The sequence below is a fragment of the Chiloscyllium plagiosum genome, chromosome 17 (assembly GCF_004010195.1).
Source record: "Chiloscyllium plagiosum isolate BGI_BamShark_2017 chromosome 17, ASM401019v2, whole genome shotgun sequence".
Taxonomy (NCBI): Eukaryota; Metazoa; Chordata; class Chondrichthyes; order Orectolobiformes; family Hemiscylliidae; genus Chiloscyllium; species Chiloscyllium plagiosum.
The window spans coordinates 5,828,178-5,854,537 of NC_057726.1; the positions used below are offsets into that span (position 1 = coordinate 5,828,178).

The 26,360-nt window shown below is 42.8% G+C and overlaps 1 protein-coding gene across 4 annotated transcripts in view; it reads left to right on the forward strand.

The window, feature by feature from the left end:
• Positions 1–22,224, forward strand: part of cdh11 (cadherin 11, type 2, OB-cadherin (osteoblast)) — a 242,668-nt gene extending 220,444 nt beyond the window's left edge. For all 4 annotated transcript variants that reach the window (XM_043706549.1, XM_043706546.1, XM_043706548.1 and 1 more), the window contains 2 exons: positions 12,265–12,516; positions 20,660–22,224. In XM_043706549.1, the coding sequence (XP_043562484.1) occupies positions 12,265–12,516; positions 20,660–21,153 (746 nt within the window). In that variant the 3' untranslated portion in view covers positions 21,154–22,224. The remainder of the gene's footprint in view (positions 1–12,264; positions 12,517–20,659) is intronic.
• The last annotated feature ends 4,136 nt before the right edge of the window (positions 22,225–26,360 follow it).

The following is a 26,360-nucleotide window of genomic DNA, read 5'->3' on the forward strand; positions in this document are numbered from 1 at the left end:
CTTCATTGACTGGTGTACAAGAACACCCAGATCTCTTTGTACTGCCCCTTTACCTAACTTGACTCCATTTAGGTAGTAATCTGCCTTCCTGTTCTTGCCACCAAAGTGGATAACCATACATTTATCCCCATTTAACTGCATCTGCCATGCATCTGTCCACTCACCTAGCCTGTCCAGGTCACCCTGTAATCTCCTAATATCCTCCTCACATTTCACCCTGCCATCCAGCTTTGTGTCATCAGCAAATTTACTAATATTACTTTTAATACCTTCATCTATATCATTAATGTAGTAACCCGTCTCTCTATCCTGAATCAATGTGTTATTCCCCCCCTTATCTGCTCTGTTTCTCTCCTGCATAGTCTATATCCCACTCCACGCCCTCTCTTGTGCCTATCTATATCCGCTGCCTGTTCCTATTCTGCATACGGGGAGAATGCGGGTAAGTGGAGTTGAAATGCTCATCAGCCGTGATTGAATGGCGGAGTGGACTCGATGGGCCGAATGGCCTTACTTCCGCTCCTATGTCTTATCCTATCTCTATCCCATCTGTCCTCTCCCTCTGCCCCATTTCTCCCCTTCATCCTTCATTGATACCCCATTTGCATTGCCCAAGACCCTTTGCAAAGCTTTGATATCCCAAGCCACCAAGACACTTGAACAAACCCACAGTTCTAACAGTTTACATTTCTACGTTCTCCATATTAATAGCTACACAAGGAGATGACATATCATAGCAGTGTAAGAATGATGACATTTTCTGCCCTTATTAAAGAGCTTATTGCATTATACATGTTGTGCTACTGCAGATCACATTGGGTATGGAAGTTGAAAGTTAATGAGATGCTTTCCCAACGTGTGAGATTTATTCACCTCCTCCTCCTGTTGAATATTTATGTATATGCTTTATAAAAAATGATTATAATCGCAGAAGAAAAATAGCTGTGTAAGTACATTTAAACTTGGGAATCAATTCTGCTGAAACACAGACCATGTCTGAGAGACTCACCAAGGGGCGAAACTGCAGCAGCAAGGATTTTAGGGAGGGGTTCTGGAAGAGAGTTGAGTTTTCTCATTACAGGGATAAGCTGCAGAGGTTTCGTTGTTGTGTTTCCTATTGGAGGTTAATGAAGGTGAACGAGTTCCCTTGGAAGGAGCCAAGGTGGTTTTGAGACCTCATTGAGATTTTTTGAGATTTTGCTAAAGTTGATCTGGGCAATTTATTGACGATGATGAAAAGTTTGACAAATAGGGAAATCTAGCCATGTGGTGGCAGGGGAGTAGGGGGTGGAGTGGGATTGAGATGGGGTTTGGGGGGATAAGTGATAAAGGGCTAGAACTCTCTGCCTATAAGGGTGGTGTTACTAGAGATGAGCGATCATTACAAAGGAAATTAAATGGGTGCTTGAGGGAAATAAACCAACAAAGAAATGAAGATAAAGTGAGGGAAAGGGAAAGACTGGTTACTTCAATGACATCCAGCATGAGTGTGGAAGCTCTGCCTTTGAGTATTTAAGTTAGAGATCAATGGATTTCTGATTACCAGTACCATACAGGGTTATGGGGTGGATAAAATGCATTAAAGTGTCGATCAGCCATGGTTGTATTGACATGGTAGGACATGATAGGCTGAATAGACTGTTCCTGCAGCTTGGAGTGCCAATTGTCACTGCACATGGGCTTGAAAGAGCTAATATTGTGGAGTGCCATTAGCACCACTCACTACTGTTATGTCATATCGACTTGTGAGCAGAACAGCTCAGCATCTGGAAGGAGTGAGACCAAACATCAAGGTCCTCCCTAAAAACTCTGTAACAATGTCTACACAATCAGTGTAACCAGCAACTAGTTGCAAATCTGCCATTCACTATATCCTGTTAACATGGGAACAGGAGGAGGCCAATAAGAGTAGGAATCAGCCTCTCAATCCTGTTCCACTATTCAATGAGATCCTGGCTGATCTCTGGCCTAATTCCATATACCTGCCTTTGCCCCATATCCCTTTGCTTAATAAAAAAAATCTCAGATTTAAAACAAACAACTGATCCAGCATCCAATACTGTTTGTTGAAGAGAGTTCCAACAATCTACCACCCTTTGTGTGTAGAAGTGCTTTCTAACATCTCTCCTGAATGGTCTGGCCCTAATCCTTAGACTATGCCTACAAGTTTAGAATCCCCAACCTGTTGAAATAGTTTATCTACTATATCTTTTCCTGTTAATATCTTGAAGACTTTGATCAAATGACCCTGTAACCTTCTAAATTTTGGAGAAAACAGGCTTAATTTGTATAATCATGCCTCATAATTTAACCCCTGACGTCCAGGTATCATTCTTGTAACCCCCAGTATACTCCCTCCCAGGCCAATCTATCCTTCCAAAGGTGTGGCGCCCAAATCTACTCACCATGCTCCAAGTGGGGTCTGACCAGGGTTTTGTATAACTACAGCATAACTTCTGCAGTCCTTTATATTTAAAGACTAGATAAAGGAAAATACAAGGGAAAACATGAGGGGCATGGATAGAGTAACTAACCAGGTCTTTTTTCTCAGAGCAGGGGAGTCCAAAACTAGAGGGCATAGGTTTAGGGTGAGAGGGGAAAGGTTTAAAAGAGACCTAAGAGGCAACATTTTCACGCAGTGGGTAGTGCCTGTGTGGAATGAGCTGCCGGAGGAAGTGGTGGAGGCTGGTACAAATACAATATTTAAATGGCATCTAGATGGGTATTTGAATAGAAAGGGTGTAGAGGGATATGGGCCAAGTGCTGGCAAATGGGACTAGATTAATTTAGGATATCTGGTCGGCATGGACGAGTTGGACCAAAGGATCTGTTTTCGTGCTGCACAATTCAATGACTGTTCTACAAATCAGGAAGTGGTTTCCCCCTCCCACCCTAGATTGAGGTCCTGCAGTTTCCTGTACTTGAAGAGGATGGTGACAGCAAAGTTACCACATGGTGAGGTACAGACTTGGGTTTGCTGCTTGTACAACAATTGACTGGAGGCAGAAATTCTGAGCCAGGATTGGAGAGAAGTCCCACCTCAGGGAGTTGCTGGCTGGTGCGGTGGTGAGCTCAATGAGAAGGTGGGGGTGTGGGTATCCTCCCTTGATAACATATACCACCCCTGCTCAAAAGACACCCACTGGGACATGACATATCCAGCCCTCTGCCCCCTGTCACAGTATTGCAAGCTTGCTATGATCTTTGGTCATTGACTTCACGATCAGCCCTGGGGGATTGAACCACCTGAAGTCCCAGTTGGGCACCCCTCCTGATTATATTAAACTCAGGTCCAGCTCTCAATACAGGCTATGACACTGAGGGAGGGGTTTGTTGTAGGAGCACAGCTGAAGGTTTGTACCTAACAGACAAAATATGCAATCATTAATAAAAATCCAACTGTGCTTCTTCAAAAGAAGCAGGGAGTCAGACTTATGGCATCTTGCCCTCAGCAAGCCAATTAAGTCTCAGTTGTGATTCGTGGGATCTTGCTGTGTGCAATGCTTACAGTACTGGCCAAGCTTCAAACTGTTGGGACATTTTAAGGACAGAGTGAAAGGCAGATAAAACTCTGCTCTTTCGGGGAAGGGAAAGAATTAGGGAGCATTGTAAAAACTCAATTAAGACATAGGAGCGGAAGTAAGGCCATTCGGCCCATCGAGTCCATTGTGGATCAGTTGATGAAAAAGCCACCGAATGTTAGAGATTGGAAGGAGGACGTTGGACGGTCTATCGTTACTGATTGTTTGAAAGTGATCCAATAATTTCTCCAACTCCTCTCAGAGGGCTCAGCTTAGAGGCTGTTTCAAAATACTCGCTTCGTATATATTTTATTTTGTGAATACTATGAATAAGAAGACACCTTTTGATAAAGCTATTAATGACTGATAGTTAGCTGCCAAGGTTTTGTTTAAATTTTAACCCATGCATGCTGACTTTGATTGGTCGGGGCATTACTGAGTTGCCCGGGTGGCTGGTTTGTGATGCACAGTGATATCAACAGCGTGCACTAAATTCCGATCATTGGCTGATGTTACTATGAAGGACTGTCCTTCTCAACCTCTCCCCTCAGCAGGGGCATGGTGACCCTCAGGTTAAACTTCCCACCAGTTGTGTTTCTCTGTATTGGACTGTGACAATTTTACTTTTGTGACCACTGGACAGAGCACAGCAGTTTACAGCCAATTGGATACTTTTGAAGTCTATTCAGTCACAGAATGTAGGAAACAGAGCAGCCATTGTGCACAGAAAGGTCCCAGAAATGGGATTGTGGTAAAAACCAATGAACTCTTTTTGTGAAGTTGATTGAGAGATAGGCATTTGTAAGTACATTGGGAATTACATCTCTGCAAATGATGCCACGGCATCTTTAAAAACAGCCTGAAAAGACAGTCAGGGCTTCATTTTAAATTCTTACCCAAATGGAAGTAGCTCCAAGCTCCCTCTCAATATCTCTCTGGAACATTACCCTAAATTGCTTTTTTTAAAACTATAATGTTGGAGACATGAGCTGCATTTCTATTGTAGTGGTGTTACTGAAGTAGATTCACTGCCAATTACCCGTAAGTTAGTGAAGGATGCCCACAAAAAGTTTTTAACAGAATATTGATGCAATCTTGATTGATAGAAAAAGAAATGGTTTGTTACATAGTATGAATTAGCTAGTTACGTCACTAACAAGGTACCTGATTGTTTCTTGGTGCAATCAGGCTCAACTCAAGGTATGTACACATTACCACTGCTGAAACACCGGCACACTATCGGGCAACTATAACTATAACTATATAACTATAACTATAACCATAACTCTGGTTACCTAATGCCAGTAAGAATCCTTTATATCCTGTCAGTCAAAGTTTATCCCACGATATTAGTTAACCTATTCAGATAGAATTATTGAATCATAGAATGTTACAATCAGAAGGCGACCCATTCATGGGTGTACCAGCACCTGGAGGAATTACCTAGCCAGTTCCTTTATCCAGCTCAATCTCAGTTTCCCTTCTAAATCCACCACTTTCAAATATTTAGCCAGCTCTCTTTTGGATCCTTTTGTAAAATCCTCCTTCACCCCTCTCCCAGGTTGATCATTCCAAGTCCTGATAACTCCCAGGGTAAAGAACGTTCTTCTCATCTCACTCCCGGCTTTAACTAGTTCCCAGGTACCAACTTCATTGCACATCAGTTTTGACTCTGAGGCAGGAATCTCACTAATTGAGCCATGGCTGATGTTGAACTATCTCATGCTGGGATCCCACGATCAGTGTGACGTGGGGGTTGGAAAGTAACCATCAACGTAAACAGCTGGATATTTATAAAAGGAGACCACCAACTTATAATGGTCACTTACAATCCCTGTAACCCTGTAACAGATGGTTTCAGGCAGTTTACTGATATACACTCCAATTAATTAAAGCTGGCATTTGATTAATGGCTTTGGACAGAGTCATTAACCTTCCTGTCTCACCATAAAAGACTTTGTTAACATTTCATGCTTTTAGCTTAGAGATTCCTCAGCTACGTGAAGGGTTAATGAGGTCTGAGCTGATGATTCCATACTCCAGTCTGTAATAGACCCTTATCTGTGCACAAGGAATCGTGCTGCATCATTCCCAGAGGTGCTCATTATCCACACATTTCAATGTACCATTTATTTTCCCTTGCCTTCTTGATATCCTCTGTCCCTGGGCTCAAGGCAATGCCCATCAGTGGGGCACAATTCCCTGGCAGATGCAACCTTCCTTCATGCAGGAACCTGAGAAGTGAGTGCCAATGGGTCTCTGGGCAGTGATTGGTGCTGGAGCGAGAGAGGTCACTGCAGCTAGGTTCCTTCCTGAAGGGCATGAGAGTTTTGCAACTACGTGTGGAACAGTTGTCCAGCAGGGCTATGCAGATTCAGGGCTATGCAGATTCATCATGTGATGAAGACTATTCATAATGCTTCCACTTCATTTGTATCTGAACTTTCTAATCTTCAGACACCGAAGGACTGCAGTCTGGGGGACCCTGAATCTTCCCCAGTCACTCCATTTTCTGACAGTAAACAGACAATGAAAAGTTTGTGCCTGAAAGTGGTTTCTTTCTGTTTTTTCTTGCAGCTTTATGATTTTCCTAAATCAGGGTTGGCCCTGCCTATTCCAGACTGTGAACAGGAAACCAATGTCACCCTGTATGTTCTTCCCCTTTTGATCTCTGCTGTTTCAAATCGATGTGCTGAATACATTCCATAGTGAAATAATTCTGTGCAGAATGAGGCCATTTAACCCATTGTGATACTGCTAGCTCTTTGAAGGAGTCATCCAGTTAGGCCCCCTCTCCAACTCTTCCCCTTAGCCGTGCAAATTGTTCTTCCTCTGTTGCATTTCCTGTTGCCTTTCGATCGTTGTATTGAATCTGATGGCAGCTCCCTCTTAGGCATTACTATCAACAGCTTGCTGAGTAAAATATTCTCTGAATCTCAACCCTGGTTCTTTTGTTAATTACCTCATAAACTCTAGTTACCATCCTTCCTGTCAGCGGAAACAGATTTTTTAGTCCCTGATTTAAATATCAAAACTCTTGAAACCTTTGTGGAAACTGTGATCATGATTTACTTTTTAAATGGGTTCTCAAGAAATGGGGTTTGAGAGGAGAAAGGGGCAGTGATCAGTGGAAGCAGGCAATGCCCATTTCCCTGAATGGTGGTGTTTGAGTTACTCAGCATTCTAGAGTCATAGAGTCATACAGCACAGAAACAGACCCTTCAGTCCAACCAGTCCATGCCGACCATAATCTCAAACTAAACTAGTTCCATTTGCCTGCATTTGGCCCATATCCCTCCAAACATGTACTTACCTAAATGTCTTCTGGACATTGTAACTGTACCCACATCCACCACTTCCTCAGGAAGTTCATTCCACATATGAACCCACTCTCTATGTAAAAAGCTTGCCCCTCATGTCTTTTTAAAATCTTTCTCCTCTGGCCTTAAAAAATCCCCTAGTCTTAAAATCCCCCACCTGAGGGAAAAGACACCAGCTATTCACCTTATTCTTATTATTCACCTTATCTATATCCCTCATGATTTTATATAGAACATAGAACATAGAAAAATACAGCGCAGAACAGGCCTTTCAGCCTTCGATGTTGTGCCTACCTGTGAACTAATCTAAGCCCATCCCCTTATACTATCCCATCATTGTCCATGTGCTTATCCAAGGATTGTTTGAATCTCTCTAATGTGGCTGAGTTAACTACATTGGCAGGTAGAGCATTCCACGCCCTTACCACTCTCTGAGTAAGGAAACTGCCTCTGACATCTGTCTTAAATCTATCACCTCTCATGTTGTAGCTATGCCCCCTTGTACAAGTTGACGTCATCATCCTTGGAAAAAGACTTTTACTGTCCTATCTATCTAACCCTCTGATCAAATCCCCTCTTAACTTTCTTTTTTCCAATGAGAACAGACCCAAGTCTCTCAAACTTTCCTCATAAGACTTTTCCTCCAGACCAGGAAAATTCCATGGTAAATCTCCTCTGCATCTTTTGCAATGCTTCCACATCCTTCCTGTAATGGGTCGAGCAGAACTATACACAATATTCCAAGTGCTGCTGCACTAGCTTTTTGCAGCATGACATTACGGCTCTGGAACCCAATTCCTCTACCAATAAAACCTAACACACCCGTACGCCTTCTTAACAGCACTATCAACCTGGGTGGCAACTTTCAAAGATCCATGTATATGGACTTCCAGATCCCTCTGCACATCTACAGTACCAAGAATCTTTCTATTGACCCAGTATTCTGCCTTCCTGTTATTCTTCCCAAAGTGAATCACCTCTGTGCATTGAACTCCATTTGCCACCCCTCAGCCCAATTCTGCAGTTTATCCAAGTCTCCCTGCAACCTGCAACATTCTTCCACACTGCCCACCACTCCACCGACTTGAGTCTCATCTGAAAACTTACTAACCCATCCACCTCTGTCTGCGTCTATGTCATTTTTGAAAATGACAAACAGCAGTAGTCCTAAAACAGATCCTAAAACAACCTCCGACACTTCAGCGAAAATTGTCCCAGCCTATCCAGCCTCTCCTTATAACTTAAACCTTCAATTCCCGGCAATACCCTGATAAATCTCTTTTGAACCCTTTCCAGTTTAATAATATCCTTCCTATAACAGGGAGACTAGAACTGCACACAGTGCTCCAGAAGAGGTCTCACCAAGGTCCTGTACAACCTCAACATAACATTTAAGAGCTCGTAAAGCTTTCAGAACTGATGTCACTGTCTTACTTTCAGAATTTTAGCATCAATTTACCAAATTGCCCAAAAACTTTGCATTTTTCTCAAATAATTTTCAATGCATGGGTTGCAACAAGTGATAAATCCCATTTTTAAAGAGATCTTTCATGATTTTGACATCTCCGTTAACCTTTTCTGTTCCACAGAGAATATTACCAGCTCCTCAATGTGACTGAAGTCCTGATAAATCTTTTTGACAACGTCTCTAAGACGCTAATATTTATCCCTTCTGTGGAGAGAATAAGCTCAGAGGGAGAATGGTGGAAGTCTGTGCTGAGAAACTGATTTCGAAAGCCAACAAATAGTTAAAGTCAGAAATGTACTCAGATGCCTGGCTTTAATGACCATCTCTTTGGTCATGTAAGTTTCCAGCAAACCCACAGTGCAAAATTAACATGCTTAAGGTGAACAGGAATGTGTGGGGTCTGTTTCACTATTAATTATTTTTGAACTCCCTGACCAGAATCAAGGGAGATTTATTTTGCCTTTTAACCCCTTGTTGTCCCTGTCCTGGGAGCATTTGATGAGGAGGGTGCTGAGGGAATCTTATTTTCAATTCAAAAGAGTTGAGGGAAATTTACTTCCAGAATTATGAATTCAATGGGTAGAAGGAGCTTGACTCCCTATTCATTCCTGTGTTGCCCCTGTCCTGGGAGTGTTGATTAAAGGCGTTGTCAAGAGAATTTTACTTTCTGTCTAAAAAATTAGAGTGAGCTTTACTTGATATTTAACCCTGTGCTGTCGCTGTCCCTGTCCCTGGCCCAGGAGTGTTTATTGGGGATGATGTAGAGGGGACTTTTCTTTCCATTGAGCTTTTAACTGTGTCATCCGAACCCTATTCCACGGTCCACCCGATGGTGTACCACCAGGTAGCATTTCACCATCTGGTTGGTGCCTGTCAGAATGGATCAACCCACCCTTTGTAGAACCTGTTGATTCCCATTCCAGATCACACTGAAGAAACTGTAAGGTGACAACAAATATTTATCACAGCCACTTTTACAAGAATCACCCTGGAGAGATTGCAAAAGGTACCCTGATTCTGGTAAAAACTTCCTGTGGGGGGGGGGGGGGGGGGGGGGGGGGGAGGGGGGGGGTGGTTCCTGTTGGTAAAACCAACAGTGTTAGAAATAACACCCAAGTAAAGGAGCTCCAGGGTTACTTCACGCGCGTGATACCCATTGTACTTTGTATTTAGAGTAGGCTTCCCTTGTAGGCCTTTTTGTGCACAGTGGTACTATTCCTATCTTTGGACCAGGAGGTCTGGTTTCAAGTCCCATCTGCTCCAGAAGTGTGTAATAACATCTCTGAACAAGTTGATTCAGAAAATAGGTTAAATGAGAATAAGAGCCGGCTTCTGTGACTTTAATCGGGTTTGCCTGAAAATCAATCAATTGGAAAACACAAGTGGTGATTAATGGATGAAAAAAAAATGCCACTGGTGATTCGGTGGTGGGAAAACCTGTTCAGTTGTATGTGACAGCATTTCTGGATATACAAAAAATGCTGGGCTTAGGAGGGCCCCGTGTGATACAGTGGTAATGATCCAACCTCTGACCCAGAAGGCCTAGATTCAAGTCTAACCTGGCCCAGACATGAGTTCTGTTAGAGCGTGGTTAAGTGGAGCTGAGTCCATGAAATGTTCAGCCATGATCTTATTGAATGGCGGAGCAGTCTCGAAGGACCAGACAGCCTACTCCTGCTCCTAGTTCTTATGTGTAACAGGTTTCAAAGTCAAAGGGGTTCCCAGTCCAGTCAGTCAAGGGTGGCATGTTTTAATACATTAGCAAACAAACTCCCTCAATAAGAGGAATCCTACTCCCTCAATGTAAGGAGTCCTGGTCATGAAGCAGCCTCTATTTTATGGTTCCTGATGCTGTCTCCCATTATAAGAAGGGTCTTGATAGTGGTTTAACAGGAAGGATGAAGACAATTCCAAAGTTTTGAAGGAATAAATGGTGGAACTCAATGAAGTTCAAAGAACTAACTAACACCCCTATTCTTCCAGAGTTGGTGGGATTCTAACTCTGGATCAAGTTTCTGAGTCTATATTGTTTAATTTTGTGTTGTAGTTAATTTTGAAAATGCAGGGGTATGGGCTACACTGACAATCTGGTATCTGTTCTCCATCCTGAGACACAGTTGCAGAGTATCAGAATGTGGTCATGTAGAATTACTAAATTGTGGAAGCAGGCCATTCAGCCCATTGGGTACACACTGGCCCTCTAAAGTACATCCCAAACTACCCCTGCATTTCCTATGGCCAATCCACCTAACCTACACATCTTTGGGCTGTGGGAGGAAACCAGAGCACGCAAAGGAAACCCACACAAACTCTGCACAGTCACCCAAGGCTGGAAATGAACCTGGGTCCCTGGCGCTGTGAGGCAGCAGTGCTAACAATTGAGCCACATGAACCATTGTGACTCAGATTATGGGCGGCACGGTGGCACAGTGGTTAGCACTGCTGCCTCACAGCGCCAGGGACCCGGGTTCAATTCCCACCTCAGGCGACTGACTGTGTGGAGTTTGCACATTCTCCCCGTGTTTGCGTGGGTTTCCTCCGGGTGCTCTGGTTTCCTCCCACAGTCCAAAAATGTGCAGGTCAGGTGAATTGGCCATGTTAAATTGCACGTAATGTTAAGGAAGGGGTAAATGTAGGGGTATGGGTGAGTTGCGCTTTGGCGGGTCGGTGTGGACTTGTTGGGCCGAAGGGCCTGTTTCCACACTGTAAGTAAGTAATCAAGAATAATGTCCACCTCACTTCAGGATCTTTTGAGTTTTTACGCAAAGGCAATGGAAATTTGGAACTCCTTCCGCAAAGCATGGGATGAGTTTGTGTGAGGGAGGTGAAGCGGTATCAATTTAAAATCTCCAAACTTTTGTGAGGTAAGAGTACCAAGGGATTACAAGGATTTGAATGGAGTTGAAGGAGAGAAGCTGTGGTCTAGCTAATTCTATAATGGAACAGAATCGAGGGGTTGAATGACTATTTAGGATTTTTAAATTCACTTTGTTAATGATTATCCACTTCTTATGTATGCCCTTTTTTACTCAGTCAGGTATGTAGTCATCACTGCCTGGGCCAGCATCTATTGCCTATCTCTTGTTGCTTTTGAGAAGGTGGTGGTGAGCTGCTTTCTTGAACCACTGCAGTCCACTTGGCGCAGGTAGATCCACACTGCTGTTCAGGAGACAGTTCTAGGATTTTGACCCAACAACAGGGAAGGAAAGGACGATATAGTTCCACGTTAGGATAATAAATGGCTTATGAATCTGCTGCCCTTGGCATTCTGGATGGGAGTGGTTGGGGGTTTGGAAGGTGTGGTTTAAGGAGGTTTGATGAATTTCTGCAGTGCACCTTGCACTGCTGCTACTGAGCATTGGTGATTACTACAGGCAGATGTGAATGTGGAAAATGATGGATGCGGTGCCAGTCACTTTGTCCTCAATGGTATCAAGCTACTTGAGTGTTGTTTGGAGCTGGCCTCATCACACAAGTGGGGAATATTCCATGACGCTCCTGACATGTGCCTCGTAGATGGTGGATAGGTTTAGGGGAGTCAGGAGGTGAGTTACTTGCCGTGGGATTCCTAGCCTCTGACCTGCTCTTGTAGCCCCTGTATTTATAACAAGTCATAGAGTAATACAACATGGCCCTTCAGCCCAAATTGGTCCATGCTGACCCTGGTGCCACTCAGCTAACTCCAATTGCCTACATTTGGTCCATATCCCTCTAACCCCTTCCCATCCATGTAACTATCCAAATGTTTTTTGAATATTGCTATTGTACCTGCCTCAACCACTTTCTCTGGCAGCCTATTCGATATGCGCACCACTCTCTGTGGTTTGTCCAATTCAGTTCCTGGTAAATGGTAAATCCCAGGAGGTTGATGGTGGGGATTCAGAGATGGTACGTTAAAGTATTTTGTCCAATATCCTCCGTTGGCTCACTCATTACTATTTCTCCCCCAAAACAGGACACACCGCTGACATCAAGGTACACAGAGGGGCAATGAGCCGGCGGAAACAGGAAGTCTACCTCTTGCCAGTGGTGATTTCAGATGGAGGGGTCCCCGTCATGAGCAGCACCAATACCCTCACCATTCGGGTGTGCAGCTGTAGTGCTGATGGGAGTGTACAGTCGTGCAATGCAGAACCCCTAACCTTGCCTGCAGGACTCAGCACTGGAGCACTGATCGCCATCCTCACCTGCATCATTATACTGCTTGGTAAGCGCAAAGGAAGTGAAGTCAGACAGGAATAAGGTGAGACAGGAAAGCAGTGAGGGAGAGTCGAAAGAAAGGGTAAAGAGATATGTATCAACGTGGGGCACGTTAGGCTTGAACCCATGCCTTTTGGCCCGGAGGTATGGATGCTACCACTGTACCACAAGAGTAGGGCAAGGACCTTGCAGATATTTCCAAATCAACGTGTTCAGGGATGTTATTATTAACCTCTGGAGCAGCCTGAACTTGAACCCGGGCCAAGGTTAGAGTGGTGCTGGAAAAGCACAGCAGGTCAGGCAGCATCCGAGGAGCAGAAAAATCAACGTTTTGGGCAAAAACCCTTCATCCGGATCCCGGGCCTCCTGGTCCAGAGGTAGAGGCATTGCTGCCACATCACAAGAACCCTAATGGCGGGTATTTTGTTTTCCTCACATAAAGCTGCCATCAAACTACTCGTGTTTCTAATTAAAATGGCAATTAGCAAGCACTGCCCTGCCATCTTTCACATGTCAGGATATCCCAAAGATACAAAGTAAAGCTGCAAACATTTGAGGTGAAATCACTGTTGCTAAGTAGGACAATATGACCAATTCATAAACATGAAGTTCCTGTAAACAACAACGAGGTAATGATGTGCTTTAGTGATGTCAGTTGAGGGGTAACTATCAACTTGGGAGATTCAGTCAAACCAACTTGCTCATAGATGTACTGTTGTCAAAATCTTTAAACCAATGACAAGAGTGCAGAAGGTCTTGATTTTTAAGTCCCATCCAAAATAAGACACCCCTGAGAGTACAGGATTGGCTAATTGAGGCACAACAGTTTCAGCAATGTTTGTGTGACTTGTGGGCTCATTTATGGCACAGACAGAAGCGATTTGATCCATTGCATCATCTGTCGTCTACAAAGATATAGTGACACTCATCCCGTTTTCCAGCTCTTGGCCAATCGCCTTGGAAGAAATGGCAATGTAAGTTAATATCCAAGTACAGCTCAATTGTCATCAGGAAGTGAGTTCCAGACTCCCACCACAATCTGGGAGAAAAAAAAACAATTCAACACAATACTCTTCTTAGCCCTCTACCACTTCCCTCAGATCTATGATCCCTGATTATTGATTCCTCTACTAATGGAAACGTAACTTCCTCCCATCATCGTTTTACACACTTATATCAGGTTCAAACTTTGCTTCTCCAAGGACTGGGCAAGTGGAGCTGAGTCCACAGAAAGATCAGCCATGATCTTATTGAATGGTAGAGCAGTCTGGACGGGCCAGATGGCTTCCTCCTGCTCCTACTTCTTCTGTTCTTCTAACAACCCTAGCCTATCCAATCTTTGCACAAAGCTGAGTTTCTCTAGCCCAGGCAAAGCCCTTGTAAATCTCCTCTGCACTCTTTCCCATGGGATCACATCCTTCCCACAGTGTGGTGACCAGAACTGCACACAGTACTCCAGGTGTGGCCGAACCAGTGTTTTATATGTTGTATTATCACCGAACATCGGAACAGGAGTAGGCCATTCAGCCCCTCCAACCTGCTCCATGCCTGATCTGTGGCCTAACATCATGTGCCTGCCAAATGGACTGTAATCTTCAAGAAGGCACCTCACTGCCTCCTTCTCAAGGGCTGTAAATGCTGACCGAGTCAGTGATGCCCCTGTCCTATGAGTGAATAAAGAAAAGTGCTTCCTAACACCTCTCCTGAACAGTATGAACCTAATTTGTGGACTATGCCCTCTGGTTCTAGAATCTCCAACCAGTGGAAATAGTTTATCTTTATCTCCCCTGTCTTTTTATGTTATGTTTCCCGCATAAAACACTGAAGAGATGAAAATGTTTGTCCTTCAGCAAAATGCAGACTTCATGAAGGCTTGCTGGCTGAGTGATGCCTTTTTGTTTTGCATTAACATCTTCCCCTTTTGTGCTAAGTGCATTTGCACATTTGCTGAAGGTGGTTCAGAGTTACAGAGAGCTATGGCTTTGACATTTAGTCCCCGCTCATAGATGGAGGCAATCAGTCATTTGACAATACCCATTGAGTGACCAGTTTGCATTGACACTGAACGGACAGGTATTTGAAGCATGGATTTGAGAGGCATCACTCACTCTGCCGTGGTGTTTTTTGTTTCAGTATTCAATTACAACAGGATAAGGGACTAGGCCTGCATTTATTGCCTATCCCAGAGGGCAGTTCAAAGTCAACCACACTGCTGTGGGTTTTGGGGTCACATATAGGCCAGACCAGGTGAAGATGGCAGGTTCCTTCCCAATAGATGGGTTTTTCCAACAATTCACAATGGTTTCATGGTCATCATTGGACTCTTAATTCCAAGCTTGTTTTTTTATTGAATTCAAATTCCACCATCAGCCATGGCAGGATTAAAACCGAGGTCCAAGGCCATTACCTGGGACTCTGGATTAATAGTTCATTCGACCATTGCTTCTCCAGAGGGGTACATTGCATGTTATATTATGGTGGCCACCATAAGAAAGACAAGGCCTTTTAGCACATGGGCACAGCTTTGATATACAGGAAAATTATGGCTGGTCTGATTCTGGCCTTATCTCCTCTTCCTTGCCTGTTCCCCATTGCTCATGATTCTCTTGTTTATTGAAAGGCTGCCTATCTCAATGACCCAGCCTTCTGTTCCCTGTGAAGAACATTCCACAAACTATTGACCCACTCGAGGAGAAAAACAAAAATTCTCCTCATCTCTATCTTAAATGAGAGTTGCCTAATTTTTAAACTGTGGCCCCTGGGTCCTAGAATCAGCTGTAAGGGAAACATCCTCCCTGCATCTATCTTATCAAGCTCGCTCAGAACCTTAACATGTTCCAATAAAATCACATGTCCAACCTTCTGCACTCCAACAAGTGCAGCTCCAAACTGTTTAACCTGCCCTAATCTTCACTGAACTGCCACCAGTCGAAGCCTCTGCTTATTTAAGGTGACCAGTTAAATCAAAATGAACCATGAAAAGTTATAAAGGAGCATAACCAAATAGATAACTTTTACCACATGCCTTGGCAGGAGTGTACAAACAGATGGGGAGGTCTGAGTGGTCTGGTTGAGAATCCAGAGAGTGTAAAAGATGTACTGCCTGAATAAGAACCTAAAGAATAATTTCTATTGGAATTTGGTTTTACTGTTAAGTTGTTGGGACTAATAGTCCTCTTTTCCCTTCTCCGAGTCTCCTTTGGTAAGGTTGGATTGATGGGAACCAAGTAAGCAGGGCATCATTTATAGCTGCATAATCCCATTAACATAGTTCCAAGAGGCTGTGCTGTTCCAGCAAGTAGAAACAGACACTAATCCACTTAAGGAGATACTGGGGCAGGTGACCAAAACCTTAGTCAACAAGGTAGGCTTTTATCAAATATCTTAAAGGAGGAGAGATAGAGGTTGAGACGTTAAGGCCAGAACTTTCAAAGCTTAGGGCTTTAGCATCTCGAACCCTGACTGCTGATGTAGGGCAGTGAAAACTAGGGAGGAGAAAGAGTTTGAGATCAGTGAAGAGTGGTGACTGTGAAGGGTTGGAGAAGATTACAAAGGTAATGGGGATTTGAAAGTGAGGACGCGAATTTTAAAACTGAGGTAGACTGGGAGACAATGTAGATCAACCACGCACATGAGTGAACAGAACTGGGCTTAGGACTGGAAAGGGACACTGGAATTTTGGGTGAGCTCAAGTTTGTGAAGGAACGTGTACAAAGGAATATTATAACAGTCTAGGAGTTAGAAATGAGTGAAAGAGGGTGAATCTGGGAATACCAAGCTTTAGATTTAAATCTGTTAGCATGTAGATTTTAAAGAGCAGTGGAAATGGAATGGTACCCCATACAGAGAAAGCTAATATAACTGAGGGGGATAAAATCACTCTGCTGGCCCCATTTGTGTTTAATCCTGGAGCAGCGGTAAGTATCTGTTCTACTTCTAAAAGCATCTCCATTGGTCTTGGAAGAAGCTCAGGAAAATACCAATTCAAAAACATGAAAAAGGAAAAGCACCTGTCATTCAGATTTTTCTGAACCAGTAACCTTCTGTGGGTAGATATTTTCCTAACCAACCTGTACAGAGGTGTTATTACACACCTTGGAGCAGGTGGGACTTGAACTTGGACCTCTTGGTCAGAGGTAAGGTCACTACCACTGCATCATAACAGCCCTTCGCAGCCTCTCCAAAGGTGATGCAGATTAAATGTGCATAATGCCCTACTTTGTTTGGTGTCAGTCTACCTGGTTCAGGCCCATTTATCAAGTGGCAGCACTTGAGCTGTGAAAAAGCAGATTAAAATTTCTCCAGCCTCTATTCCTCATCAGAAAGGTTTCTAGAATTCTCTGAAATCACTTTCTGATTTGACGCTTTGAAGTGCTCTTTATTTTTAAATTTTAATTTATATTCACTGTTACTTTGTGGCAGCTTGTTGTGAGTAGTTATTGCTTTCCCTTCCACTACCAATCAAATTAAAATCTTATAATTGCGGCTGTAGAATGTCACTCTGTCTCTTTCAATTTTCTTCAAGAAACCAAATGATTTTCCGGAGTAGAATACCAAGAGAGACCAATATAACAGCCAGTCTCAGATTGATAACAAAAAGTAAACATTCTGAAGTGGTTAAAATGCAAACTTTCCAATTGCTGTCACAGTCTCTGATGAATTGGCAGCACTGACAAATGAATATTTGTGATGTGATAACCATTATGGAGACATGACTATCAACAGGCAAAGACTGAGGTCTTAATAATCAAGGATACCTGACATTTAGGAATGCGAGGGAAGCTAGGAGGGATAGCTGTATTAATTAAGGTTGGCATCACAACGCAGAAGGGTGAGGGTGGGAGAGGCAGCCTTTGTTCCGGAGATCAGGATGTAGAACCATTTTAGTCATTTAGTCAAGTGACAATAAAGTGGCTTGTGGGAGTGGTTCACGGGCTCCTAAATAGCAAGCACACTGTAGGATGGTGTGTACAGAAAGAAATAATGGCAGGGGCTGGGGCTATGGTTATGAGGATAGTATGATGATAAGCATGGGTAATTTAACCTACATTAATACTGAATGAATCAAATTGTCAAAAGTAACCTCGATGAAAGTCCAGAGAACATTTCAATAATGTGGTTCCTTGGATCATTCCAAGCATGTTCGAGAGGCACTCAGAGAACAGAGTCTATAGGATATGGTATTTTGCAATAAGATGGCAGTAATAAATAATTTCACAGCAAAGATACAAGGCAGCAGTGACCATAATATAATTGAACATTCTGACAATACAAATTCATATGAGAAAGAAAAATTGTAAGGAAAGACATTTGATTTGGGGTTAATGAAGCAACTTAAATATAGTATCAAAGTGAAAGAAAAAAGTATCGAATTCTACGGTACAGATGAGTAAAAATCTTGTGGATTTCACTAACTCAGAGTGCAGTAGAGGAAGTCATAGACATATTTCTAATTAGTAAGAGGCTGAAGGTGAAATAAGTCTCCAGAGGCTGGTATTCTGAGACCAAGTCACCCTTATTTAGATGTGGAGAGTCCTTGACACTGAGCCAGTTCCCTTAGTGCCAGCTCTCAGAGTGAATGTCTGTTTATGTCTGTCAGCCAGGGCTCCCTGATTGGATCAGATTAACAGCCCCATCAGGGAACTCATGCTCTATGAGATTCACCTGGCTGACCTCGTTAAAATCACTACAGAGGGGTAACAGAGAGTGGGTGGGAAAGTGGAGTTGAGGCCAAGATAATATCAGCCATGGTTGTATTAATTGGCGGAGCAGGCTTGAGAGCCTGAATGGCCTCGTCCTGCTCCTAGTTCTTATGTTCTTATGGAAGTCAGAAGATTGGAGAGAATGCAATGAACGGCAAAGATGACCAAAAGATTAATGAAAAAGGAAAAGCTACAGCATGAGAAAAAGCTTATTAGAAATATAAAAGAAAGATAGCAAGAGTTTATACGAGTTTTTATAAAGGGAAAGAGTCAGTGAAGTGAACATTGGTCCTCTGGAGAGTAGAAACTGAGGAATTAACCGTGGAAAATAAGCAAATTTTGAAAGAAAAAAAGAGAAAAGAACTTTTTTTACACATTGGCTCCGAATGCACTGCCTGGAAATGTGGTGGAAATGTGGTTCAATTGGGACATTCAAGACAGCATTAAATGATTAACAGAATAGAGACAATATGCAGTGGGGGGGTGGGTGGGAAGGGCAAGGGAATGGCTCTAAATCATAACTGATATGGGATAGCCTGCAGGCACGATGGGCTGAACATTCTGCATCATAACACATCTGTAATTCTGGGATAGGACAGATTAATTGGACAGGATTTTGCAAGTGTCTCCACAGTAGAAAATACAAATAACATCCTGAAAGTAATTGTGAACCAGAAGGTGAAAAATGTAAGGAATTTCAAACAATCACAATCACTGTGGAATGGGACTGAGAAATTCCTGAGAGCAAAAGTCATACTAGCCCCCAGGCCTTGATGAAGGGTCCCGATCTGAAATGTCCACCCTTCTGCTCCTCAGATGCTGCTTGACCTGTTGTCCTTTGTCGGGCTCCACACTTTATTAACTCTTGACAGATTTTGTCTGAGGGACAGTTGGAAAAATCTGCAGCCTATGTTTACTAAACAGTTTCTCATTTCGCACTGCATTTAGGATCCTTAATGTTTGCAGAAACAAAAACGAAAATTGCTGGAAAAGCTCAGCGGGTCTGGCAGCATCTGTGGAGAGAAAGCAGAGTTAACTGCATTCTGAGGACGGGTCACTGGACTCAAAACATTAACTCTCATTTCTCTCCACAGATGCTGCCAGACCTGATTACCTTTCCTGGCAAATTCTGTTTTTGCTTCTGATTTTTAAGACACGATCTGGTTAGGTTTTGGAATGTACTGTCTAGATTGACAGATTCCTTAGGCAAGCTCAAAAGAGAAATTGGCCCACCAGCTGAAGGAGAGAAATTGTGCGGTTCTGGGAAAGTGCCAGGGAGTGGGTCTAACTGGATTGTTTTTCGGAACTGTGGGTGGAGATTGGATGGGCTTCTGTACCTTTTGACCATGGAAGATTATTAGAGAGCATGCAGGGTTGAGGTTAAAATCAGATCAGCCGTCATTTTATTGAGTGGGGAATCAGACTCAAAGAGCCAAGTGGCCTTTGCTTGTCCCTTGTTCATACTGTTCTCTGATCCATCACCTGAACATTGTATGGCACATTGCCAGGGCTAAGAACTCCAGTCAGCCAATAATCTTCAGATCTCCTGCACGATATTTAATCACTCAGGAATTTTGGTGATGGTGGTGGCAGCAGGTGTGGGACTGGGGACAGTCAGGGATGGCTGTTTCCATTTTATTTAGCTCCCAGATTTCGTGATCTCTTTTGTTTTTACCTCTCCCAGGAGCTGAAATGGTTTTGGGATCAGGTGACTGTGTATGTTGTTTACAAAGTACAGTAACAGAGACTTGGAGAAATCTTACTGTGCAGGTGCAGACCAACTAACCCCTTTGTGTTTAAGCTGGGTCTCCAAACTAGCATTATGACCTCATACCATTCTCATGCCTTTTCCCAGTAGCACTGCACATTGTTTCCATATAAATACTCCCTGTTTACCCTCGTGAATACCTTGATTTGACCTGCATCCACCTTATTTCTCGGCAGTGTATTCCATACACTAATCACTCACTGAGTGGAACAATGAACACAATGCAGACTCATATCAGATGTAATTTATGAAAGGAAAGCCTTCCACCATTATTTTCCCCCCTCTTTGATATATTGAGACAAAGATTTAGACTGGCTCCACCAAGACAGTCTATACAGCCTCAAACACTCATAACTGTCTTAACTCACCTGGAAAAATTAAAATACTTTCTGGTTTCAAATATAAACCTGGATTAATTGAAGTTGTCCTATTAGGGTGAACTTATGTAATGGAAAAGTTTGAAATGATAACATGACATACAATTGCAATGTTGGGGAACCTGTGAACCCATTACTTAGACTGCTTGACTGTTCAAGTGGAAGGGTCTTCAGTTTGTTGGCTGTGCACGCCCCTGGGTTTGCTACGTTGAGGACCTTTGTGAGAGATCAGCCGCTGAAGGTTCTTCTGTGAGTTAATCCTTTTCCAATCGCTAACCTGCCTGTGTTTTCTGCCTCCCTCAGTGATCGTGGTTCTGTTTGTGACGTTGAGACATCAGAAGAAGGAGCCCTTGATCGTGTTTGAGGAGGAGGATGTGCGTGAGAACATTATCAGCTATGACGATGAAGGAGGAGGGGAGGAGGACACTGAAGCCTTTGATATCGCAACACTGCAGAACCCGGACGGTCTGAATGGCTTCTTGCCCAGGAAGGACATCAAGCCTGAGCTCCAGTACATGCCCAGGCAAGGCTTCTGCACGGCCCCCAACAGTGTGGATGTCGACGACTTCATCAAAGCCAGGCTGCAGGAAACTGACTGCGACCCCACCGCCCCTCCCTACGATTCCATCCAGATCTACGGTTATGAGGGGAGGGACTCAGTGGCTGGATCCCTCAGCTCTCTGGAATCGGCCACCACTGATTCTGACCTGGACTATGATTACCTCAACAGCTGGGGACCTCGGTTCAAGAGACTGGCAGAGCTGTACGGATCGAAAGAAACCTGTGAAGAATCTTAACACCTAACAGAGCAGCCTGGCCTTAAAATTCTACATCAACCTTTCGAGAGATGGAATGCTGGACTGAAACTTTGGTGGGATTGGACAGATTTACATTCTTTTTTTATTTTCATTTTTCTCCTTCCCCTTTTTTTTAATATATATATATATTATATGCTCAATTATATTGAGTGCAGGAACTGACATTAATGACATTCCTTTAACTGTTGAAAGACGATATTGTTTGTCAAAGGTGGATAACTGTGAAATGGGCTCATCCAACACCAAGTCATTGCTGTTTTCCACATCCTACTGCCTCGTTCTCTCGCTCAACGTCACATCCAAAACAAATCGAGAGAGAGAGAGAAGGAGAGAAGCCAAACCTGGCTGGCCTTCGTCACGATTTCCCTGCAATGGTTTCAAAACAAAAAGCTGGGACAAAGAAGTGATTTAAACTGTAAGATAAAGCTTTAAAGGAATAATGAGAAGTGAAAATCAAATCAACATTACATTTTCGGGCAATCAGTGTGGGAGGAGGAGGACCAAGATCATTTTGGCAGGTCTTTGTGACTTCCAAGACACAACACATGCCATCAGGCCGATGGACAACAAGACAGTCTGAATATTGAGCCTTAAATATTGAATTTAGTTGCTGACTACACCTTTTAAATTTGTGACAATATTCTCTGTGGTACAACTTGCAGTGATGCTGAGAGGTACAAAGGGGTGATGTACAGAACTCATCTGTCTTTGCAAGTCTGAAAGAACAAGACCTTATTCCTGTTTAAATCTTGTAAACCATTTTTTTTTTTGCTTTAAGTATTGTGTTTAATATGTGTCAGGCACTGACCTGTCCCATCACAGTGAGAGATGCCTGATTTCTATGTCATTTCTATGTGTCGATTTGTACAATCTTAAAAGTTCTTATTTTAGTAAAAAAAATTACATGAAGTCTCAATAATATGACATGCAACAAAATGTTAAGGCATCACTATTCTATTTTATGGACATTGTACTGTTGCTTTATTATTGTGCTTCAGGCAGAGAAGCCGGACTTTACAATAAAAGAATTTTTCTACAAGTTGTGGTCAACTCTGCAGAGTTCTCTGTTTGTATGTTAGGCATGAATTGAGTTGAATTTATTGTCACGTGTACCAAGGCACAGTGAAAAGCTTTGTCTTGTGAGCAATTCAGGCAGATCACAGAGTTAAGTAGCATAGATAAGTAAATAATAGGTAAACAGTGGCAAAAACAAAAGCACAGTTACAGGTGAATGCTAAGAGTTTGTGAGTCCATTCAGTGTTCTATCAGTCGGATAGAAACTATTTTGAAACTGACTGGTGTGTGTGTTCAGGCTTCTGTACCTTCTCCCCGATGGTAGAGGTTGTAGAAAAACATTGTCAGGGTGGAATGGATCTTTGAGAATGCTGGCGGCCTTTCCTTGACAGTGGGCCTGGTAGATGGATTCTAGAGATAGGAGGTTGGCCTTTGTGATTGTCCAGGCCAAGTTCACCACTCTCTGTAACTGTTTCCAATCTTGAATGGAGGTTTTGAGATGCTCTAACTTGGCAACCATCCCACCTCAGAGAATTCACAATGGGGGTCTGAAGGTTCAGTCAGGAGCACCTTCCTTGTTGAGTCATGAGGTTGTAGGTTCAATTCCCACTCTGCTGCGATATTTTTGAGTGCAATTTGAACGCATGTCCAATACGCCTTTTTGGAATGATTATAAAGGGTGCTTGGCATTATTTAAAGCTTCGGGTTCTGCCCAGGGTCTGAGGTCCATAGTCATTATTGTCCTGCTATTATGACAAACTGCTTATTGCCTTTCCTACATTATGACAGTGACTACATTGCAACGTATTTTGGCTGGAACAGGTTGGAACATTGTGAAGACAATAAATTGTTGATTGAAATACCAACAGCTTTTTTCTGACCATATATGAAAATGATATCATAGAATCCCAACAATGTGGAAACAGGCCATTTGGCCCAACAAGTCAACACTGATCCTCCAAAGAGCATCCCACCCATTCCCACTCCCTAACATATCCCTGTAATCGTGGCTAATCCACCCTAACCTGTACATTTTTGGACTGTGGGTCGAAACTGGAGCACCTGGAAGAAACCCAGGCAGATACAGAATGTGCAAACTCCCACACTCGCCCAAGGGTGGAATTGAACCCAGGTCCCTGGTGCTGTGAGGCAGCAGTGCTAACCACTGAGGGATGAGGGGTTTCAGTTATGTCAGCAATTTGAAAATGTTGGAATGTTCTCCTTGGACGTGAGAAGATTGAGATGAAATCTGATCGAGGTGTTTAAAATCATAAAAAGTCTGAACAGAGTAAATTGGGAAAATTTATTTCCACCAGTGACATTCAAACCCATGTATCCGAGAACATTAGTCTAGGAGTTCCCATCCAGGCACATTATCAGGAACAAAAGGGAATAGTTTTAGTATGGTAGGTTAAAGAAGTCATGGAGACGGGAGGGAAAAGCTTTCTCGTGCAGCAATATTGTTCTCAAGATGTGGAACCCACTGCCTGAGAGTTTTGTGGAGGCAGATTCAATCAGTTTCAAGAGACGATTGGATTATTATGTGTACAGGAAGAATGTGAAGGGGAGAAGGCAGGGAAGTTACATTTGGGGGAGTCAGCAGAGGAAGGATGGGTCAAACTGTGTCCTTTTGTGCTGTTGCAATTTTTTGATGCCATCATCTGCCATTCATGAAGTTGTTCCATCAGGATATCCTAGAATGAAAGATGAGATGCCCATCTTCTCACACTTGGAAGGGTGGAACCTCATTCATCATCCCAAAACGAACCAGTGAGAAGTTGTAAAGTAGGATGGCTAATTTCACACAGCAAACAATAATATGGTGGGGCAATTGGTTTAGAAACATAGAAGATAGGAGCAGGAGTAAGCCATTCATCTCTTCGAGCTTGCACCGCCCTTCATTATGTTCATCAATGCAGTCCCCTGTTCCTGCTTTCTCCCGACACCCTTTGAACCCTTCAGCCCTAAGAGTCATATCTAATTCCTTCTTGAAAACGTCCAGTGTTTGTCCCTCAACCACAGTCTGTGGCAGTGAACTCCACAGGCTCACAATTCTCTGTGATGGCATTTCTTCTCATCTCAGTTGTTACCACACAGGTTAAAGCCCTCTTCTAATTTAACCAAACACATAGAAAAGCTCGCTTCATAATCTGTTAAAGTATGAATGACAGAGAATTCCCCAAATTCCAACATTTAAAGAAAAATACCAATTTTATTCTTTAACTCTAAAAGTGAACATTAAACAACAACTATTTACAACTCTAACTCTCCTTTCTCTTAAAGGTTTGTTATCTATCTTCAACTCCACAACAATATACTGATCCAATAAAAGCCCTATTAAAACTATATCAACTTAATTTTCAAAACCACAAAGTAGCTGTCATTGGTGTCTGTCTCCCTCTGGCTGAAGATCTCCCTGGGTCATCTTGGGTCTTTTGCTGCAAAGATGTTTCATAGGACAAAGGTACCTTTGATAGTGTTTGGAATGATAGTCTCTCAATGGCAGTTTACTCTCTCTCTGGTTAACTCTCAAAATGCCAGCTACTTTATACCCCAAATATCAGATCGTCTCATTGGTTAGATGTTGTCAAAATTGCAAAATTTAAATTCAATTGGGTTTTAGTATTCTGGGGCATAATTTAAACTGGTTAAATTCAAATGGTGGTCAAAACAATTGAGATATCTAGTTTACAGCCAAATATTACATATTTTCATTGATTGGCTGGGAATTTTCATCCATTTGGTCTTCGAGGTGATTCATCAGGGAAGTACAGAGAAGGGATAATGGACCCTTTAAAAGGTGACTCTCAGTTTGATTAGCTGCTCCAGTCTGCCATTGTAGCTTAGGCATTCTGAAGAATAAATGGACAATTGTTTTTCAAGTTGATGGCATGTTATCTCACCAATTTATCAAAGTAATTTCAGTACCACAGTCCACAACATGCTCCCCTCCCCACTCCAAACCACTCTCTCTGATACACCATATATTAAATAGTTTTTTGTTAAGCTGGAGATTGGTAGATCCCTGTTAGTCAAAGGAATCAGAGGTTAATTGGGGCAGATGCAAATGTGGAATTCAAAGCACATTTAAATCAACCACCATTTTATTGAGCGAAGGAGCACGTTTGAGGGGTCAAATAGCCAAATTCTGTTCCTGATTTGTATGTACCTATGAACTAATCTTATTCCATCCTCTAAGGCCCACAGCCAACATGGCTGCTCCTTTCAAGTATTGTTGACATTTAACAAGTTGCGGAATTGAATTCAGTAAATCTCACCAATCATGAGTCGTGAAAGGTGCAGACTGTTATGAAAATGTGACTGGTTCATTGATATCTTCAGGGAAGGAATGCCTGACAACCTCTCTCCATCTGCTTTATAGACCAAAATGTCAGCCATGGCTCATTCAGTGGCTCTCTGGCCCTCGCTATATTCTGTGTTGTACTAAGACAGTGCTGCATTGTCAGAGTTGCTCCTTTTGACCTATACTGGCAAACCGTCAGATAGATGTAAAAGATCTTTTGGAAGTACTTCAAACAGCAGGGAGTTTTCCAAAGTCTTAGCCAATATTTATCCCTCAATCAGCAATGCAAAAACAATTTTGTTCTTATTGTTTGTGGGATCTTGCCGTTTATAGCTTGGCTACTTTGTTGTAGTAGCAATTGCACTTCAAAAGCACCTCACTGGCTGGAATGTCCTGGGGTTGTGAAACAGACTCCCAGTTTCTTATGTTACAGGCGCTAGCATGAGTATTGCCCCACCAGATGCAGATATCCTGTTGAGGGGTAAAATCACACCAAAAAAAGCCTCCAACCTAGTATTGAGGTGTTAGCACATTAGAGAAGCTGGCTACTTCAAAAGATTGAGGCTTTATTTCTTGTTGTTCTCTAATACAGGTCAACTATTGGCAAAAACTACCACTGGCAAATCATGTCTACACCTCTGGTAAGCACCAGAGTCATCCAAAGCTTGCACTAACATCTGCCTCTCCCCCATCTTCCACCAGCCCAGTTCAGCTGATGTGGGTTTGGAAGTTTTGGATATTGAATCTGGGTTCATTGATCACTTCAAGGATATGTCCTGGCGATGTTGTTTTCTAATTCATTCATGGGATATGGGCATTGCTGGCTGGTCCAGCATTTATTGCCCATCCTTGGAGTTGCTTGCTGGGT